We start from the raw sequence: 22,159 nt of genomic DNA on the forward strand, positions 1-22,159 counted from the left end.
TACATTTCGGCCATTTGAAAATAGCCGATCTACAAGCTCACAATGCATTGCAATGCGATGCATTGTAAGCTTGTAGATCTGCTATTTTCAAAAGATTTGTAAACATTTTATATATTTGAAAACTTGTGAAATGGGACATTCTGTATAATGAGTGCTTTTACTTTTGGTACTTTAGTACATTTTGATGCCAACCATTTTACTCAAGTACATTTTGAATTCCGGACTAGCTTTTACTTGGAACAGAGTATTTCTATATTGCAGTATTGATACTTTTACTTAAGTCAAAATTGAGTACTTTTTGCACCACTGATAAACTCTATTCATTACAGCAATAAGAAAATTCTAACCTGAGACGCCACCTTGTGTCGTGTTTGAAAACAAATGACCAAGAGCTCAAAAAATAAATAATAACTAGTCTAGTAGGGTTAAAGAAAATACATAAATAGCCTAGGCCCTAACTTGTCTCTGAGAGTCTCAAGCATATGTCTGTCTCAACCATTAGACAGTAAAAAGTAGGTCTTGGTCTCAACAAGTCTGCTGGTAACCCGGGCTGCTGCCCAGATTCTTAGAACTACGTGACCCAGAATGCAACGGGAAATGGAAAATAAGAAACAGGAAGTGAATATGTGTTGCCATGTCCACCTCTTATAACCGACTTGGGGCTTGTTTTTCTGTAAAGTTGCTTGTAAATATTGGTATTTGCTTATTTGGGCTTGAAGTTGTGGGTTGCGTTTTTTGGGGCTTGTTGCTAAAGTGAAGTTGCTTATTTGAGCTTGTTTCCTAATAGTGTTTAAACCAGTGGTTCTAAAATATTTCATGTCAAGAGAAGAGACTCAAGGACCCACAAATTAATGTTATTATCCAAGGACCCCCCATCTAAAAGACATATTCTACATTTTTCACTTAAAAAAGAAAGAAAGAAAAAGCAGATCTACAAGCTTACAACGCGTCGCATCGTGAGCTTGTAGATCGGCTATTTTCAAATAGGTTTAAAATTGCTCATAATATGTGGCCTAAGTTGCTTATTTTGGGCTTGTTTTCCTAGACCTGGTTGCTTTTTTCTCTCACAAAAACTGGCAACGCCGGGAACAGGAAGTAAACATCAAGGTCGACGTGAGCAGCTGCGCCAAATGACGCTAATTTAAAAAACCCTGTGTTGTTCTCTAGGTGGTAAACATTAACTGGCGCTTATATCTTATGTTTAACTTATCACTAACAAATACAGGTGACAGGAGTCACACCTGGTTGGACGTAATAACTGTGCGTTGTGACGTTTAATGTAATAAGTGTATATATCGATATTAGCCACCGTTAGCTAGCATTTATTTAAAGGTGGTTTTAAGATGTATCCTGTGTTAAAACCCATTTAGCTCAATGAATAAAACGCCAAAAGATGCCACTGGTCGCCCAATCTATTGGGAAACTAAACCAATGTCATGAGGAATCTGGACGCCCTGTGGCCGTTACCAAGGAGACGGATGACGCTTAATCTGATTTGAAGGCTTGCAGCAGAGATTCAGCATGGTAAGTCTGTCAAGTCTTACTTTATTAAACAGTGATGGAAGAGGTACTCACTCACATGTTTACTTAAGTAAAAGTATCAATACTGCAATCTAGATATACTTTGTAAAGTTCCAGTATTCAAAATGTACTTGAGTAAAAGTACAAAAGTATTGGCATCAAAATATACTTAAAGTAACAAAAGTAAAAGTACGCATTGTACAGAACGTCTTCATAATGTAAATATTTTGAAAATAGCAGATCTAGCTTGTAGATATGCTATTTTCAAATGGCCGAATTTCGAAATATAGGACTAAAGTGGTTAATGTATGTTTTGTGATAATAATCTATATCTGCAGAGTAACTAGTAACCAAGTTGTCAAAAGACTGTAGTGGAGTAAAAATACAATATTTGCCTCTGAGATGTAGTGGAGTAGAAGTAAAAGTATTGAAAATTGTCAATACTGAAGAAAGTAAGTGAAGTACAGTACTTGAGTGAATGTACTTAGTTACTTTACACTACTGGTGTTAAACAGATATTAATTGGAGCAAATGTCTGTTTGATATCATGTATGTATTTCTTATCATGATCTGTTTAATTGGCACTATTATTATGTATACAAAAGGATAATTCAGTTAAAACCAGTCCGAATGTTACGTCTGTTTGCTGTAGTTTATTCACTTTAACTGTCAATGACTGCATATTGGTCGATATGATCAATATTTTTTTCCTCTTCACATTATTTGCAGGCTTCAAAGCAGACCAGCAAGCCCGTCAAAAGTAAGTTAATTGAATGTTATTTTATACCGTCATTTCACAGGAAGATGTGATCACAGCACAGAAAACATAAAATATATGACCATGTGTGTCCCCAGGTTCAGAAGATGACATTTTATTTGATGACCTGATTATGGATAGTAGTAAGTAAAAACAGTGCTGCAATTTCAGTTATTGTCTTATAGAAATATCTTGTTTGTCAGTGTAGTCATACTACACTACATATATGACTGTCATAGATTACTATACGCCATTTTCTTTCAACTATTCATTCATCAGAATCGAGGGATAATCCAACCCGTAGAGGACCAATAAACCAGTAAGTAAAAAAAGGAAAGTGAAGTACCACAGTAGTATGCAACTATTTGCTAAGTACTGTCCCAGTCTGACTCACAAGGTATGCTTCCTTTGTTCTCTAGGTCATCTGTCAACTTCTTCAGTGAATTAGCTGAGGAAGCAGCAAGGGATGCTGGTGATTTTGAGGTAACGCTGGGTTCTTTACATAAGGAAAGTGTGGACTTCAGAGCTATTATTTATTTTCTTAGCGATTATTCTATCAAATCATTTTTTGAATAAATCGAATAATCGAGAAGTGTAAATATTTTATATTTTTATTTTTTCATGTTTTGCCTATAATGACTCAAAATAGGGATCGGTTATTAATTGATTATTTTATTCAATTAACAATTATCAATAATTCTTTCTAATCTATTATATTGATTAGTTTGATTAAGTTAGCTGTTGTACCCCTACTGTGTTTCAGGTTCAAGTCTTGAATTTTTGGTGACTTGAACCTTAATGTCCAATTCAATGAAAAACAGGACTTCAACAAGACTTATTACTGTACATATAATGCATAATGTCATTTTTCTGCTTCATACGCACATTTTCATATTTTCATGCCAGGACTCTGATGTCTCGGAGGCAGATCCAAATGACATACTGAAGAACCTGAAGGTAATCATGAAACAAAACTGAGATCAGGGTCCGTTTTTAGGTGACAAGCAATTTAATTGTGTTTTTGGCTTTGAACATTGGAACAAATAAATAGAAAATATATTTTGCCATTTAGGCTTTGTAAACAAATATTGGACAGAGCAGATATGACAAATAACTTAAATATACAAAGAGATGACTGACAATGATCGGAACCAATAAACCAAATTAATAATGTACTACGGTCAAAACAAGCCATGCATTAAAGAAAGCCATGCATTAACTTTTTCAATTCTTTTTATCAAAAACTGAAAATATCCGATCTGCAATCTCAATGTGCTGCCTCGCAACGAGTTGTGAGCTTGTAGATCAGCTATTTCAGCTGTTTTTCAACAGATGAACTTGTACAGATGGATGGAAATGATTATGAATGATAATAATTGCGATCACGTCATTATAATTGTGATAGGCCTAACTGAGATTATGCCTTGCTGCTTTTCAGTGGCCTACACAATGTACACATGTTCACCAACAACCACTGATGTGTTGCTGTTTGTCTTTGTGCAGGACCTGGATGAGATGGACGCTGATTTGTTTGGCCCAAAGAAAAAGCCTAGTTCAGCCCCTGCAAAGACAAAGTCCTTAGGTAACGGTGGACCTAAAATTGATCTGCCCAAATTAGACGGTAAGCTCCAACCCAGAGGTACAAGTTTCACTCTGCAATTGTGCTCCTATATCCCTAGATGTGATGATGCTCTACCAGACCCAAATATCATGTTTTTACCAATAGCGTAACTATTTTCCAGTGACTACTGAGCAGTGTACTCTTTAACCACTTAGACCCTGCATAATGAGTTGACCGGAGTCCCCTAGTGCTCTATAGTAGGTCCACTCCTCATCTCCCCCTACACCAAATCTCTTCGGAGAAAATAGCCAACACGATGCGTTGTGAGCTTGTAGATCGGCTAATTTTGCCAAATGTTCGCTCCAGAATAGGGATGCTAGGGTTCATGTGGTTAACTATGATTCTTATTTCTTATTTAAGGTAACATCTCGTCTCAGAGTTGCTTGAGCTGGGTTTTTCTGCTCTCAATGTGCTCCTAAATCTTTGTCCTGACAAAGATCAAAAGGATGGTAGGGGCATGATTAAAGCAAAAGCATAGTGCTTTTTGCATTGCAGTGTTGTGTGGAGTTCAATATTCTACAATGCAACTACCAAAATGGCTAGAAAGTTGTATAGATATTTTGGGAACTTTTAATGTGCTCCTGTATGACAGATTCAACTCAACTTCACAGAAGATAAGTAGAGTAGAGATCTCCATGATGTGAAGCTATTGAGCTCATCAGTACCAGGGCTGGATGTTTTTGATAGTAACAGTTCAAGCTGAGCTGTGTTTCCCTTCTCCACCAAGATGAAACCACCTTGAAAGAGAACAAGCTGAGTTCTGTGGCCACATCACCAGCACGGGGCTACAAGAAGTTCACCTTCAACGGTGAGTGAACGGGGGGTGTAATGAACAATTAAACTCTCAACATAAAATCTAATTTAATTTTAGCGATCAAAGTATTTGTTTAGTGCTGTAAACATTTCTAGTATGTGTTGTTTACATCTACACCGACATGTGAATGTTTGTATTTGTTCCATGTTATAACATGAAACGTTATGTTTTATTACTGCTGCGTAAACATTAAGACATTTCAAGATGTCTGTTTGGGTTCAGAATGAACATTTGATTTTCACATGGTATTAATTTACTTTCTTTGAGAGATAGACTACGGAATATATTTACATACGGTATGTTTTACCAGAACTACAGTAGCATAATGATATTACTGATAAACATTTGTAAATATCGGTTTTAAATAAAGAATTACACTTATTTACTTAATATCAGCCTATAAGAAAAGTAAGAAATAAAGTAAAATGGGCACAATTAAATAGTTAAATGATCTTCAGAATAAAATAGGTATATTTTGACAAGCCAGGCTGTGTGTGGACGCAGGCAAAAAGATTATCATTCAAACATACTGTACCTAATTTCCTCTACACAGAACTAGACGACCCCTTGGCTGACCTGCTTGCTGACCTACCAGATGAAACCAAGACTGAACCTAAAATCAGAATGCAGAAGACTCCACCTGAGAAATCCATATTGTCTCCTTCATTATCCCCTACCATAAAGAATGAGGAACTAGGTTGGTACTTGATCCTGTATATTTGGTGTATTTCAAGAGGAACCATTTTCTGTGCTAAAACGTAGCCTCTGACATAACATTATGCCTGCATTGTAGCTCCTCCGGTGAACACGCCAAAGAAACGAGAGGAGCTTATGTTTGACGACGACGGCGATGACTTAATGAGTCAACTAGGGTTTGACCACACAAAAGACGATCCCAAAAAGGAGGAGGCTGCACCTAGGCCCACCCGGGAAAGGTAACATTGTCACATAAAACCATCATCAGACAGCCACTGGGATCAATACACATAAGAGAGGAAATAATTCCTCATGTCTGTCTGTAGTGGTGAGCGCGTGCAGAGAGCTCGCACCAGGCTGGATGAGATTCTGGAACGTGGGACGTCCCCTCGTCACCTGGACCGGCCACCCACAGCGGAAAGAAAAGACCTGCCTCAGCCTCTGGAGAAGCAGCAACAGGAGAGAAACTCCAATACTAAAGCTAATGGAAAACCTACAGAGCCATTTCTAGAAGACGACCTCACATTCGGTTCCTATCAGCCCACATTAGGATCCACTCCAGAGGGACGCCGCTCACGCAGGCAGTCTGTCAGGTTGGTTGTGTAGTCAAGCTTCAGACCTTATATATTATATATATATGTCACAGTACGATTGTAGAACCAGTCAGATTGAAGAAGGTGCACTCGGTTTCACCGATGGAGGCACACCGCCTGAAGGTGACTTGCCTGTCCGACTACACATTAACGTACATTTCTACTCGGCCAATTACATGGTTGTGGTCAAGACGATCTGCTGCAGTTAAAACCGAGCATCAGAAGGGGGAAGAAAGGTAATTGACTGAATAGAAATGATGATACTGTGCATATATATATATATATATATATATATATATATGAGAGAGAGAGTTATTATACAATATATATTATATATCAAGGCTGCAATCAAGTTAGTGCTTGATTGCAGATATTTAAGTTGAGCACATCTTACTTTGTTTTAATGTATAACAAGTGAACAGTGTATGTGTGTTTGTGTGAAAAGTTCACAACCTGTAATGATTCTCTCAGGTTCTCCACCGAAGATGTCAGTGTCTCTGCTCCGGAGAAGAACCCCAAACCTTCCACCCCTGTGTCGGCCACCAACCCTACCCCTGCCCATCCACGCTCTGCAGCTGACTGGCTGAGTCTCAAAGCGAGCGACGATGATGACTTTAAATATCCAGAGGAAGATGTCAAAGAGCCCAAGAGCGTACTGGAGTTGCCAAAACCTTCTTCCTCTCTTTTCGGAGAACAGGATGCTTCCATGTCTGGTAGCTGCACCACGCCAGCAGTGAAAATGACAGCAGAAACCGCAGCTGAACCCAACACCTCCAAACCCAGCCAGCCGGAGGTTCCCATGGGTCAGAAGACAGACGACCAAGAGGTTGAAGATGACTGGCTAACCAGAGCACGTATGAGCAGGAAGAAGGTTGTTGTGGCCTCAAGCTCAGAGGCCCGACAGCCCAAGCAGGAAGACTCCCCGAGCCTCGGTGAAGAGGTAGAAATGACGGGTCTTTCCATCCAATGTTCTCAAAATGACAGAGCATCCATTCTATGTGTTCAATGCTTGACTTATGTCTTCTTTCCACCAAAGTTGCTGCAGTCATCATCCCTAGGGGGCGCTGTGGACAGAGGCTACCTGCAGAGACGAAAGGAGAAGGAGCAGCAATCTGGAGATTTGCAGGCTCGCATCATCCAGCTTGAGGGACAGGTATGTACGTACATGGAGACGACCAAGACCCAATCATTTTCATTAGTGATGAATCGTGCATGGATTAATGTTCTCAGTCACCACGACTGATTTTAGTCATTTGGATTCCATAGAAGCCAGCATGTCTTCTATGGAAGCATGTTGCCCAGTGAAAATAGCCCACCGGTTATTATTTTAAGATTAGAGCATTTGAAGTGGTCAAACTAGCAATATGTTCAGAACTCATAAGCATCTTTCATAAAACCCTAAATGGTCTCGGATTGTGATTTCTTCACCTGGTTTGCAGTATGTAGAACAGCATTGTATTAATAAAACATCATCATTTTACATATTTTGCTGATTGTTTAGGAAACAGCGCTAGTGTGGGGGGCTCCTTTCACACTGTTTCACAGATTGCACATTAGGACTTGGCCATACAACATTTTTCAGTCGTGAGATTTTATTTTGCTTAAATCCATAATCTTGTCTCTATTGGGAATATTAGTCACAATGTATAAGACACTGACACAGTATGTGTATAATGTGCAGTCCTCTTGTCCTCAACCGAGTGGTATTTTTTCCTCTGACTAGAAGTAAATATTGTGTACTTTTGTATCAGATGCTAGCCTCACTAGGGACATAATGCACATCTGTTGTTCATCTTGTCCAGGTCAAGACACTACAGCTGGAGCGAGACCAGAGCCAGATGCTGCTGGAGAGCATTCAGCAGCGACACAACCAGGACATAGAGCTCATGGAGAATGCGCATAAGTATGAGTTCACTGCTAGAGTCTGTTTAGGACTTTACCACTTAAGCCCTGTTCAAAATGGACAATCTACAAGCGCACAACAAGTTCCGTTACTACGCATTGTGAGCTTATAGATTGGCAATTATTTTTATCTTAAGTGCCGTGTTTTCAAACCACACAGTCTTTCTGTGTGTTTCTATGCATGTGTGTGACACATGCAGAAAAACACACGTGATTACTTTATGAACATTCTTAACGTATATATTATGCATATTTCCCCCATGCTGGCTCCAAGCTTGAAGCATAAATATTTCTCTGCGTTTCAAGGGCTCGTGTAAAGCTGCTTGAGGAAAAAGCTGCCCAGCGGGAGGCGCGGGCACATCAGGAGTGTGAGGACCTAGTGGAGCGCCTGGCTATGGTCACACAGGTAGCTGAGCAGGAGTGCTCGGAGCTGCAGGCTCAGCACCAGCGCAGACTGGCCCAGGCTCAACAGGACAGAGACCGTGAGGTGGAGAGGCTCAGGGACCTACAGAGGTGCGTTGTGGACAACTGTACTGTCTATTTTATTGACATGCACTCCTCTTTTAGGGCTGCAACTAAGGATTACGTTCATAATCATGTAAGCTGTCAATAATGTTTCGTTTATTCGGTTAATCTGTGTCATTAATTGAGACCATAATATGACAGCGAAGTAATGTAATAAGGTACAAAATGATGGTAAATGCTCATTACAAGTTATCTGAATCCAGATATATAATGTAATGCTGGGGTGCCTAGTGGCTCAGACAGTTAGTGAACCGACCATATGGTCACTGTCAGGCAGAAACCTTGTATCTCCATATTTATTTTTTTCCCCCATAAATGAATGCCTTCTTCGTACAAGAGGTACAACTGGTTGAAAAAATGGGTTACAAAATCGTGGGATAAAAGAAAATATTTTTCTGTCAGTCAATGAATGCACCATACAGTAGCTTTAGAAATTCTGTTTAATGCTTGAGTAAATCAATAGTACAGTAAATTTCAGCCATAAATACATTTAGTGATCATGGAATTATTTTGTGTTGTATTTGTATTTTTCTCTTCGTTTGTCTGACAGGAAGTCCATCTTGGAGATGAAGAAGGACTATGAAGACCAAGTTCAGAGACTGAAGAGGTTGAAGGATGAGGAGATTGATGCAGTCACCAGTGCAACATCACAGACCAGGTTAGAGGTCAAGTTCAGGGTTTTAGAGAGGGTTTATTGAAATATCAATGCATGATGAAAACAGGTGGGGGCGCCAATACACCATAATCACGCTATGCACACAACAAGGCATGATGCACCTAACCATGTACTTCGGTGAATCGTGCTCATGATCTGTGTTCCATGTTCTGTTCTATTCTTTTCTGTCCAACTCAACCCCAACTCAACGAGCTGCTAATGCATTACTCCTCCCATTACACTGCATGCTATAATATTAATCAGTCCAAATAAAATGACAGACTAGCCAGTTATGTTTCTCCTTTTAAAACACTTGCCTGGCTTCCATTCATTTCATATTGGGTTATATTCTTGTTTTCATTTCTAAATTAGCTGTGTATTACATTTGTTTATTTCTCGCTCTTATTTTTTCATAATTATTGTTTGCCTATGTTAAGTCAAGTATTATTGTCACATTTTATTTATATATAAAGGTTATTAATATATAATAGAGATACTATTGTGACTGCGATGATTGTGAGATTTCTGTAACATTGCTACGTACTACATGCACTTTGGCGTCAGGTCTCTGGTGCTGGTGATTGAGCAGATGGAGCAGTTCTCCCAGCGATTGGGACACATATCTTCTCGAGTGGAGAGCACTCACGAGCACACTGCCCAAGGCCTGGAGCAGGGTGCACGGCAGAGGGACGAGCAACTTCGAGGTACACACATGCACACACACAGAAAGTTGTATTGGACGTACACAATAGGATGATCACATAAGAAATATGTTCTCGGTTAATGTTTCTAAATTGCTACAATGGGTTGTTGTATGGTATCAATAAAGTTCTTCCTCTCTGCGTTGAGGTTATGCTTCTTCTACCACAGTCTGAACACTCACCATTTCAGACTACACCCCACCCCCTAGCACTCCTTACACATCCTTGTGTCAGTACTTGTTGTCAACTTGTCTATTCAGATGCTAGTTATCTAGACGTATGTTGGCTACTTGTTCACATATGTTATGTGTGTTATTGAAATTGATTGAAATTTTTATTAGGCAAAAAGAATGTAAAACAACACAGTTACATTTGTAATACTTTTGTCTAAAAGGTCCGGCCAAAAAAGTCCTTGCGGGCTTGTTTCCATTGGGGTCCTTGAATTAATTTCATAGACATATATAGTAGCAACCAAACAGTTCAATAATCAACATAAGAATACAGAGGGGGAAAAAAATACCATTATGTACAAAAATATATATATACAAAAAAAAAAAAAAAAAAAAAACATTAGAAAATAAAATAAAAAGTATGTACAAAAAAAGGGGGAGGGGGGGGGTCGTCTGTCTACAGGGAAACTGGTACTAGCTCCTCTTTAGGCCTCCAGAAAGATGAGTTTTTAGGGCTGTTTTGAATGAGCCCAGCGAACTGCATTTTTTGAGGGATGGGGTTAGACTATTCCATTCCTTGGTGGCAGTGCTATAGAAGGAGAATTTGCCCATGTTTGTGTTATGGGTGGGTGTTACCAGATTATTGTTTACGCTCCCTCTAGTTTTGTGACTGTGGGTGTCACTAACTTTTTCGAGGTACTTATACAGATATGCGGGTATAGGGGGCATTTCGGGCAGATCTGCATTTACAATTTTGAAGACCAGTCCCATTTTTAGTTGTATAACCCTGTCTTCCACCCTGAGCCAGCCTAGGCTGGCAAAGTGAGTGGGAGAGAGGTGGGTCATGGGCCCCAGTCCGAGAAGTAGTCGAATCAGTTTGTTTTGGGAGGTTTGAAGCTTAGTCTTCAGTGACACTGAGGTGTTGGAGTACCAAGAGGAGCTAGCATAGTCAAAAAGGGGCTGAATCAGGGCCCCCGAGAGGGTCCTGAGTGCCTGAGGGTTGACAAAGGAGGAAACACTGCCCATAAATCTGGTTCTCTGGTTTACTCCTTTGAACACCTTTGTTGCCATGCTTTCACCTGACAGGTGTTTGTCAAGAATACATCCCAAATAGGTAATCTCTTCTTTGCTAGTGATGATTGTGTCATCGACTTTGACCTTGAAGTCATTTACCTTCATTTTACTGAGGGAATGTTTGGTCCCAAATAGGATGGATTCGGTTTTCCCAAGGTGTAGTGACAGAAGTTTAGATTTGATGTCTACCTGCTACCCTAGTTACTTAACTTTGCAGCACTTGTTTTGTGAGCAGTTAGCACACTATTTACTCTACCACTTACTGGTTCATGTCGTTCATGAGAGAGTCTGCTAAATGCTTAAATGAACATTGCGCATGAGACATGTGCAGAGCAATTTCCTGCAACTCCCTCCTTATTGGCCTCCTGGTATGCACACTTAAGCCCAACCAAATGTTCCAGAATACTGCAGCATGCCTGGTCTTCAAATTCCCAACATTTTCACATCAACCGCCCCCTTTTTCGTTCCCTTCATTGGCTTCCAGTTTTGCCCACACAAACAGTACAAAACACTGGTGTTTGCTTCTGCCTTGCTGGCTGTCTGTGCTGCTGGTGCTGTTTAGATTGCTGTTCACCCTCCACCACCCCAGCTACCATCTGTTTGGATCCGTTATGTACTATGTGGGGTTTGTAAGGCCCGTTTTTTGTTGGGGAGATGTAATGTGCGCCCCCAGAGTATCTAAAAGCAGATCCATTCATCGCCAAACCAAATACGTGTATTTCTCATTATATATTCATTTAAATATTTTAATTTCATTCATGAGTTGTCCTGACTGAAATTCTAAACTGTATATTATGTTCTGTCGTCTCGATGTGTGTTTTTAGTAATGCAGGACCGCCTAGACCAGCAGCAAAGGGCCATGGTGGAGGAGAGAGCCCGACTCAAGGAGCTTATCGCCAGGATGGACACTCAACTGGCCGAGCAGCAGAGGCAACTGGAAAAGGTCAGGTTCTGAGCAGAAGATAATGGCACAGGGGGAAAAAAGTCTCAGTAATCCTGTTGTGGTAGAAGGCACTGTAATGGGTGTCCGGATGGTGTGTCAACCACATTATTGCAATGGTCCAATCAGAAAAAGAGAGCGCAGTCACAGGCACAGTTGCAGATTCTCACACGAAGCGCCAGATTGGGTTGTATTGGTGTAACTGAGAAGCCTGATTTGCTTATTTACATGCTCAGCAAACCACGCGGTGACCACTTGTTGTCCTGTAGAAACATGGCATTACCATGGACATGATAAAGGCTTATTTTTAAAGATAGCATCCATCTTTAAAATGAAGCCTTTACTCGCATGGTTTTGCCTTTTTTACCATTGTGTACCTGTGCTTTTTGGACCTGAACCATATGCCAAGAAAATGTGAATAACGTCCTATCAGAACCACAATAAGCCTGCTATCATTAAAGTTTGTGGCAGTTAGGACATTATATACTAACAGATTTACTTTCATTTGAATGCAAGATAGTGTTGTTTATTTTTCCCCAATTGTACATGTGTGTTCTGGAGAAGATGTAGACCACATATGGGCACATTCTCACACACACACACACGCACGGACGCACGCACGTGCGCACACACAAACACACTGTACCTTACATATTTGTTTTTCAGGAACGCTGGAGGGTCACAGCAGAGCAGGCCAAGGCGGAGTCTGCACTTAGAGGCCTGGAAGAGGAGAAGCGTTCCATGACTTCACACATAAACATGGAACGGGAGGAGCTGGAACGAGCTAAGGTTAACCTCTTAAGCCTTGCTGACTAAATGTTTTGAAATTGTCAAGGATTTTCAGAAATAGCCAATCTACAAGCTCACAATGCATCACATCATGACGTGTTGTCAGCTTGTATATTTTCTATTTTAGCTATTTGTGACAATTTATGACATTTTTCGCCTGTAATGACATGCCCAAAATAGGGACGCCAAGTTGAAAGTGGTTAAGGACTACATACTGTCAGTAGTCGCTAATGCCTTTACGTTGTCAACTTGTCACAATGACCCTTTCAACATTGGACCCTCAAAGAAAATTGCGCATTTTCGACTGAAAGTGACATAATTTAGGTCAAGCGAAAGGGTTGTTTGTACGAGGATGAAGCCTTTTTGCTTTTGGAAATGTCTGTATGAACACAATACATCAATCCGTTTGCATTTCTCACTATTGATTTAATTTCACTTACATCCGTCAGAGTGCATTGCTGGAGGAACAGCAGTCAGTGATAAAGCACTGCGCAGAGGAGAGGAGGAAGCTAGCCACTGAGTGGAGTCACTTCCACGCCCAGGAGAAGCAGAGGCTGGAGAGAGTTGAGCGGGAGGCCAGCCGGGCCATGGAGAGAGACGCCCACAGAGAGGGCAACATTATCAGCTTGGCACAGGTCTGTTTCGCACAGAAATGCCAGCAAGAGTTGATGTGCTTCTTTGTTTTTGAGTGTGTGATTTGCCATACTTGTAGCTGATGTCAACAATTAACATTTGTTGTTTTTTTTAACGAGAATTTCAAAGATACGGCTGCGGAATGTCACGCTATGTAGGACCTCCATAAAAAGAAAATAAATAGTAATTTCAGTTATTCTATACAAAAGATGAACACATTTTATTTTAAAGGGGAGAATGTACAATGGTGGTCTAATACTTTATCTTGTAACCATGTACATTAAAAAAAAAGAAACTGTGTCGACTAGTGGTTATAGTAGGCGACTAGCTGACTAGTTGTTGAAAACCCCTACCGTACATGCTTTGTGGTGCATGTAATTCTGTTTTGTCAACAGAATAGTAGGGTAAAATGTATAAATTTATCTAATTACATTTCAGTAATCTAATAGTAAATGTTTGTCTTTGTGCCGGGTAAACTAAACACTAAACGGTCACTCTCTTCCTCCAGGAACAAGCAGACCTGAGACTTCGTGCCATTGAGCTCAAACAGAAAGAGGAGGCTGCGTTGCGGGAGCGAGAGGCCCTGGACAGACAAAGGGAGGAACTGGAGAGAGAGAAAGAAAGTTTAAGCGGTACAGCTCTGAGACTCAAGACACGTGCACATGAGGTGGAGGCCTTCAGCAAGGTAAAACCCCAACCCGTAATGAATTAACACATGTGTATATATATCTAGGAATGTCATGTTCCTGCACTTTTAGATACAGTAGAACAGTGTTATTGCTAAACACATTATTTGTGTTCGTAGCTGGCTGCAGAAAAGTATGAGGAGGGCGAGCAGGCCTTGCAGGAGGCGAGGCGTGTGGAGACTGAACACCAGGCAAGACTTAAAAGTATCCACACCCAAAACGAGAGGCTGAGGCAACAGGAGCAGCAACTTCATCAGGTGTCTGAATGCTACAGTGTATAATTGATTTGGATTTGCTACACTGGATCCATTTTGTGGCTCTGCTCGGTAACTTTGTACTAGCATCTTGTGTTTCTTTTTACAGGAGCGATTAAGGATGACTGAACTCCGGAGGGAAAGGTTGGGACAGACTGCTCCTCTCACCCCACTGCCACAACCAATCCCACCCTTGTTCACAGGTGAAGGAAATTCATAGCAACTCTGGTTCCAGACCCCTGAATTGCTATTTGCTACATATTTTCTGCAATTCTTTCAAATTTTAACAATGAAGTTTGAGTTTGGATATCAGGCAAGTAGCCCTATTAACTTTACTGTATTTGTATCACCAGACTTCAGCCTAGTGTTGCCAAATCCTCTGCTGACATCTACTGTCAATGATCCCACCACCAACTCCAGCCCTGGATCCCCAGAGTTTCAGGCTAGACTGGCTCTGCTCAGGCACACTGCAGAGAAGGTGACTCCATTTGAGCTGATGACAGAACTTAAGTCCAAAATACAAACATCTTTACTTCATAATACATTTCCTAACGCCGTTTCTTTCTGTAGGACCGTGACTACCTGCAGGACGAACAGTTCTTCTTGGACACACTTAAGAACACATCTTATAGTTCAGCTTTCCACACAGCGTGACTAAAGGATCTCTACTATAACCTAGTTTACTTGAACATGAAATCAAAGTTTAATTGTATACCATGTCTGTTCAACAATTTGAATACATTTTTAAGAGCCATTTTATTTAGAGTAGCCAATTATTTGTTTACCCCCTTTTTCTCCCCAATTTAGTCGTTATGAAAATTGATTCCTCCCCACACATTTCTATCACTGCTGTTGTATCCTATTGACTCACCTACCAGTGAGGTGCCCCCACCAGGACATAGAGCCTTCATACTACTCCTCCTGCCCAACACTCCCCACTGACAGGTGCCACACCAGCCCGCAGGAGTATGTGCAATGATCAATATCACCATCCCCGCCCAGCTTACCTCTCCCGAACACTGGCCAATTGTTTTCGTATTGACGCTCGACAAAGCTGGATACACCAGTGGATTTGAACCCACAACCTCTATGGTGGTGGGCAGGAACTTTACCACTGCGCCACCCAAGCGCCCACTATTTTTCTTTTGCTTACTCTAAACAGAATGAATCATTACATGAAATGTTAAATTAAACATGTATAAATATATTATCTGCAGGCAGATTGACATGCCATTACATTTGCTAATAAAAGTTATGCATTTGATAGCAAAAATGAGATGGATACATTTTTTCAAAGAACTTTCTCTCAGCAGAGTGGAACATGGCTGCTGCAGCAACTACAAGGACATACAACCAAAATGTACAGGATTTCAGAACACTGGCTGGCGCCAATTTGTGTCCGGGTAGCAGTCAGTAGGCCACATGCCTTTGGACCACCAGTTTGTGGTTTGATCCCAGGAACCACCAACTCGGCATGTAGCAGGGCTTGGGTAACTAAAACTAAGTTCTGTGAGCTTCGATACACGCATCAAACTTGAAACTACATTTACATAGAACTGCTGGCTTCGGTGCAGGGGGGGAAAAAAACGTGACAAATGACGTCCGAAGCAGCAACTGGTTCATTTTCTCAAACTGGTATGGATCGGCTGCTGCAAAGATATTGTAGCTACCACAGAAAATACTTGCTGTAATTGAATTGACTACAGGGGTCTGCACTTATTCGCTTCAACGATGCATGGAATTCATTCAATACAAATTAAACTGACCTCATGATTTAACAAAATGAAAAGGGCTTTTAATCATTAAGTTTATAAAAAGGTGTCTGTGACCTGCAAAACTTAATGATTCAATGCCCTTCATTTTGTTACTGTAATAATGAATGAGCCATAGCTAGTCAAATCTGAGTGTTGCCCATTCCACATGCATCACCACACCATGGCCTATACTAACACAAGTTTTTATTGCAAATTATACCCAATATTGCCCAAATACAAAGTCTACAGTGCATTACAATGTACAAAAATCAGAAACATCCATTCATTTAACAGTCCTATTGAAAGCCTCCAACTGGCCTGTCTATTAAATGCAGTTTTGCTTTTCACCAGGAGAGGTCACTGTAGCTTTAAATAATGAACCCATTTTCAAAACGATTGCGTTTATAATGTTTTAATTGTGTTTTTGGCATTGAACAAGGCATTAACAGGGCAGAGGTTTTACACAAAAAGTTAACAGAAAATATTTACCATGGGCAAAACAGAATTAATTTATACTTTCAAGGGAAGTCAAGCTCAACCATTTTAGAAAAGAAAACAAACTGGATAATAAAAACAATTGATGGAAATGTTGAATTAGCTCAAATAATTTCAGGTGATTTTGTGGCAGGCCTACCCCGACCCACTTTCAAAAAGTGAAAAAGATTAACAAGCTCAACCATTTTAGAAGGAACATTTTTTTCAGATGAATAAAACTACGGAAAATCACAATTAGCCAAAATATGCGATCTGTGATTTTGTGACAGGCCTACCCCGACCTACTTAACCACTGGCTGGCTCTAGTAAAAATTCACTAAATCAACTATTTAACTCAGTTACACAAATGCCATCAATTGAGGTGTGTTGCAGTCTACTTTGATGCATGCGATTGCCACATCCAGTCTTCTGCTCTTCTCAGACTTTCAGTCACACCTGTAGAAGACAATATAGAGTTAAGTCCAAAATAAAAAAAAGGCCAGGTTGAGTGCCAAACAAGACAGTATTTCTCAGATACGCTTCATCATCGTCAGTTATCGCATTAGACGGCTTTTCCTATGCAGCCATTTCATCATTGAAATCACAGCTCACATAGCCAGACATCAGGGATCTCTGCCTACCAATAAGTATGGTGACATCTAAATTCAATGTATGGGCTAAAACTGTCTGGAAGGTTAACACATTCACAGAACCAATGCATAGACTCCACGGATGTTCCTTCATAAGGGAAGGCATCATTCAAAGCAGTGGGCATAAGTTTGTTGTTTTTGCCCATTGATCGAATTTTGATTACCCCAAAAGATAGGAGGAAGAGATCTGATAGTCAAACTATGACTACATCAAACTAACAGCCATAGAGTGGTAAATACCTTTGCATAACTCCTTTAATGATGGTGTTGCATCATTGCAATAACTCCTGTCCATTTCTTGCTCTAGGATGTGAAGTCTTGACCTGTTAACGACACATTATTAGATGGCTCCACACAACCAGAAGACACCAGACATCAGGCTGTAGCAAAGCCATCAGGTCAGCGAGGATTCTCTACACTCTTCTTCAGACAGGGATAACAGTTTCATCATTGACTTTAGAGTATAAACCCCTAGGTTTCTCGTAATTCTTAAAAACCTCACCTCCAGCCTATGTCGCGACACATGGAGTCGTCCCATGGCACTGAATAACTCCTGTCCATTTCATGCTGCAGGATGGGAAGCGTTGACCTGTTAACGACACATATGATTAGATGGCACCGCACAACCAGAGGACACCAGATATCAGGCTGTAGCAAAGCCATCAGGTCAGCGAGGATTCTCTACACTCTTCTTCAGACAGGGATAACAGTTTCATCATTGACTTTATCGAGTATAAACCCCCATGGTTCTTGTAATGCTCAAAACCTCACCTCCAGCCCAGTTCACGACACGTAGATTTGTCCAAGAGTCCTCATGTAGGCCTGCAAAACATGGGGAAATGGCATCTTTAAACATGCACCCACACCTGTAGAATATAAAGTTTTGTTTCTAAGAAGAATGTAAGATTGCGTGACAATTATGACTGCATTTCTCAGATAAGCTTCACCATCAGCAGTTATCGCATAAGACGGCACTTCCTATGCAGCCATTTAATCATTGAAACTATGGAAAACTGAAGAGCCATTGAGTGGTAAATACCTCTGAATAACTCCTTGTCCATTTCATGCTGTAGAGTAGGATGGGAAGTGTTGACCTGTTAACGACACATTGATTAGATGGCTCCACACAACCAGAGGAGACCAGATATCAGGCTGTAGCAAAGCCATCAGGTCAGCGAGGATTCTCTACACTCTTCTTCAGACAGGGATAACAGTTTCATCATTGACTTTAGAGTACAAAACCCCCATAGTTCTTGTAATGCTTAAAACCTCACCTTCAGCCCATTTCATGACAGATTCGTCCCATGGCACTGAATAACTCCTGTCCATTTCATGCTGTAGGATGGGAAGTCTTGACCTGTTAACGACACATTGATTAGATGGCTCCACACAACCAGAAGACACCAGACATCAGGCTGTAGCAAAGCCATCAGGTCAGCGAGGATTCTCTACACTCTTCTTCAGACAGGGATAACAGTTTCATCATTGACTTTATAGTGTATAACCCCCCCACAGTTCTTGTAATGCTTAAAACCTCACCTCCAGCCCATTTAATGGCACATGGATTCGTCCCATGGTACTTAATAACTCCTGTCCATTTCATGCTGTAGGATGGGAAGTCTTGACCTGTTAACGACACATTGATTAGATGGCTCCACACAACCAGAAGACACCAGACAGCAGGCTGTAGTAAAGCCATCAGGTCAGCGAGGATTCTCTACACTCTTCTTCAGACAGGGATAACAGTTTCATCATTGACTTTAGAGTATAAACCCCTATGTTACTCGTAATGCTTAAAAACCTCACCTCCAGCCTATTTCGTGACAGATGGAGTCGTCCCATGGCACTGAATAACTCCTGTCCATTTCATGCTGTAGGATGGGAAGTGTTGGCCTGTTAATGATACATTTGATTAGATGGCTTCACACAACCAGAGGACACCAGATATCAGGCTGTAGCAAAGCCATCAGGTCAGCGAGGATTCTCTACACTCTTCTTCAGACAGGGATAACAGTTTCATCATTGACTTTATAGTATAAACCCCCATGTTCTTGTAATGCTTAAAACCTCACCTCCAGCCCATTTCACGACACATGGATTCACCCAAAAGTCCTCATGTAATGCAGGCCTGCAAAGCGGGGAAAATGGCACCTTTAAACATGCAAAAACTAAAAAAAGACCACACTTTGCCTTTTAGCATACATGGAATTGCCTTTAGGTCATACTCACTTTATAAAAAATGTCTCTCAGGTCATCCTTGGGGTTGACCCAGGAAGCCACTGCATCGCAGAAGATGAAATCCTGGACATGGAAATACACATGAATAATTAATGTCAGTTCTCCACTTAGTAGGTGAGCCTCTGCTTCTCCTAATCCACTGATCTCAGACCTTTAAAAAATCCAATCATATGATTTGTCAGATTTCGAGTGTCTAGTTTAAGGTTCATCATAGAGTAGAATAGATGAGTATTGAGAAAGCAAAAGAAACTTATGTTACAGTGACGTGTGTGGGGGGGCACACAGGTTGCATCCTCTTTCAAGTCTACGGTTTGACAGACTTAATTTAATACTTGCCATGTCCTGACAGATACGACTGACTTCATGACAAATTAAGATTAGCAGTATGTGGTTCCAACTACCTGCTTTGTTTATATGGAGACACGTGTGGTTTCTGCACGATGGCTTATTTTTGGTTGAATACATAGACAAATTTAGTGTTTTATGAGTCATGTTAGATTAATAGCTTGGGTGGAGGTTTATGTCCCAATATGTAAAAATATATCTTGAAAGAGGTGACTTCCATTTCCACATCACTGTGCATCAAGTTATGTTCTCAGTAATCCAGTAACCAAAACACCCACTTGCACCACTCCTCCAGGGTTGACCCCGATCATCATGCAGATTCCTCGGAAAGCCGAATCCTTCTCCTTGTTATCCAGGATATTCCTCAGTGACGTCCACCTGAGCTGAGGAGTGGTTACAACAAATGTTTTGTTATAACCATTGAAGTTCAAAACCATAAAAACTACATATACACATACAAAGCCTTTAGGTTCTGGATCAGAAATAATAGGAACAAAATGTATCATTGTATATCAATGAGCTGGGTGTGTCATCATATCCAGATCAGCCAACACGTGTGGTACCCAGGATAATGTAATTAGTGAATTGACAGATAACACATTTGATATTCCAAGTCATGAATATCAAATGTGTTAAGCCGCTCATATAAAACTGCATAAAGATTGCCACAGCCAGATAGTAAATCAATCAGTATGTTAACATAAGTGAAGTCCAGGGAAAATAAGTTTGTTACTTGAAGATTTTGATTACAAAACATCAAGGGGATAGTTCAACCCAAAAAAACTAGCCTCAGACTTTAATTCATGGATTTTTGTGTTTTTGTCGCATTCCTAAGCAAATCATTTGATGACCAGCGGAGCGGTAGACACTAGGCAGCCGTTCCGGTAGGAAACACAAGGAGACTGTCTCCTACCAGAACTGCTGCTGGTCATCAAAATGGCTTAGGAATGTGACAAAAGCAGAAAAATATCCAAGAATTCAAGTCTCCATGGGGTGACTAATCGATAGGGGGGAAAAAGTCATTTTGGGGTGAACTTAGCCCTGGTCCAGAGCGTTAGTGAGTTATAACGCTCTGGACCAGGGCTAGGGGTGAACTATCCCTTTAACCACTTCAGCCCTATATACACATTTCGGCCATTTGAAAATAGCCGATCTACAAGCTCACAATGCAGCTTGTAGATCTGCTATTTCAAAAGTGTTTTACACAGTCTATATAATGAATACTTTAAGTACATTTTGATGCCAATACTTTTACTCAAGTAAATTTAGTATTGATACTTTTACTAAAGTAAAAAAGGTAGTACTTCTTCCACCACTGCCACGTGCTGATTCTAAGTGATACAGCACAGGCACCAGTGTGCACCACACGTGTTTAGCTTCAGCTAATAGCATTAGCTCGAGTCATGGTAGCATCAAATATGGGCTGTAGTGTGGCCACATTGTGGTGTACTACTACTACTCACGTTCATATTCCACTTCTTGGTAAAGTACGTAGTAGATTACAGTCCGTGTCCGACGTGGACTGGATAGAACATGGTTATTACATAATAATAACGTCGCGTTGTGCCTTACGCCGCAGCCAGCCATCTCCCAGTCTGACCGGAACCTGAAAGACTCTGCGTGGTCGCGGAGGCTGCTTTATACACATAAATTCTCGCGTGACTTTGTGGACCAATGATCGAGGACAGGGCGTGGACTTTAACCAATGATCATAGTAACCTCGCATCACCAGTCTTTCCACCTCAGAGATCATAGTACTTTATTTCATTTGATCATTAAACCATTGGTTCTCATTCAAGCGTTTTCATGTCAAGGACCCCACATTCATATGTTTTTGGCGGCGGACCCCCATCTGAAAAAGTGTTTCCAGAGACCTCAGAAGAGATTTTACATTTTCAATATTTTTCAAATATTTTCAAGAATAGTAGGTACAAGCTCGCAGCACAGCACAAAGTGACACACTGTAAGATTGTATCTGCTATTTTGAATAGCCAACATATAAATGGATAAAATGATTGTGATGCTGTATTTACACATTTTTCTGGGGACCCCCTAGAACCACCCCAAGGACCCCTGGGGGTCCCTTGACCCCACTTTGAGAACCACTGCATTAAACAACTATCATGTGCAACTATACATACATATGCATATACATTTTTATATTTTTTAAATAGAATGGTTTTATAGATACAACTAACAACAAACCAAGTAAGTATTGATTGATTGATTGATTGATGTACTTTATTTAGTAAGACATGAGAACAACAGTACCTACATGGAAGTACAAATTCACAATACAAGGTCTACTAAACTGTAAGACTCATTAAGCACTGAGCTTGAGAACAGCTGATTGCCCATAAGGTTATC

The 22,159-nt window shown here is 40.6% G+C and overlaps 2 protein-coding genes across 10 annotated transcripts; one reads left to right on the forward strand and one right to left on the reverse strand.

The window, feature by feature from the left end:
• The first annotated feature begins 1,118 nt into the window (after positions 1 to 1,118).
• fbf1 (Fas binding factor 1) lies at positions 1,119 to 15,538 on the forward strand. Its single transcript, XM_084071344.1, has 26 exons — positions 1,119 to 1,260; positions 1,371 to 1,524; positions 2,251 to 2,281; positions 2,377 to 2,421; positions 2,558 to 2,597; positions 2,698 to 2,761; positions 3,185 to 3,235; positions 3,782 to 3,899; positions 4,627 to 4,707; positions 5,267 to 5,410; positions 5,507 to 5,648; positions 5,736 to 6,002; positions 6,474 to 6,942; positions 7,039 to 7,155; positions 7,805 to 7,905; positions 8,211 to 8,417; positions 8,980 to 9,087; positions 9,649 to 9,788; positions 11,854 to 11,972; positions 12,636 to 12,758; positions 13,208 to 13,393; positions 13,900 to 14,076; positions 14,197 to 14,334; positions 14,441 to 14,534; positions 14,685 to 14,809; positions 14,902 to 15,538. Exons 2-26 carry the CDS (start codon positions 1,522 to 1,524, stop codon positions 14,983 to 14,985), a joined length of 3,174 nt encoding a protein of 1,057 aa, XP_083927470.1. The 5' UTR covers positions 1,119 to 1,260; positions 1,371 to 1,521; the 3' UTR covers positions 14,986 to 15,538.
• Positions 15,539 to 16,481: 943 nt separating this feature from the next.
• LOC311056472 (uncharacterized protein) lies at positions 16,482 to 21,397 on the reverse strand. Of its 9 annotated transcripts, XR_014601884.1 has the most exons (12): positions 21,256 to 21,397; positions 20,071 to 20,175; positions 19,439 to 19,510; positions 19,282 to 19,337; positions 19,016 to 19,102; positions 18,749 to 18,835; positions 18,484 to 18,566; positions 18,249 to 18,303; positions 17,981 to 18,031; positions 17,712 to 17,798; positions 17,450 to 17,532; positions 16,482 to 17,015 (listed from the first exon to the last, which is right to left on the reverse strand). XR_014601884.1 is itself a non-coding variant. In XM_084073109.1 (9 exons), the coding sequence occupies exons 6-9, from the start codon at positions 18,757 to 18,759 to the stop codon at positions 16,954 to 16,956; spliced, it is 243 nt and encodes an 80-aa protein (XP_083929235.1). In that variant the 5' UTR covers positions 18,760 to 18,835; positions 19,016 to 19,080; positions 19,282 to 19,337; positions 19,439 to 19,510; positions 20,071 to 20,175; positions 21,256 to 21,397; the 3' UTR covers positions 16,482 to 16,953. The 9 variants fall into 9 exon arrangements, 5 of the variants coding, with proteins under 5 accessions (XP_083929235.1, XP_083929236.1, XP_083929233.1 ...); XR_014601883.1 differs by lacking the exon at positions 18,749 to 18,835; XR_014601882.1 differs by lacking the exons at positions 18,484 to 18,566; positions 18,749 to 18,835.
• Between the last annotated feature and the right edge of the window lie 762 nt (positions 21,398 to 22,159).

This window comes from Gymnoscopelus microlampas, assembly GCF_963454915.1.
Source record: "Gymnoscopelus microlampas genome assembly, chromosome: 11".
NCBI classification, from domain to species: domain Eukaryota; kingdom Metazoa; phylum Chordata; class Actinopteri; order Myctophiformes; family Myctophidae; genus Gymnoscopelus; species Gymnoscopelus microlampas.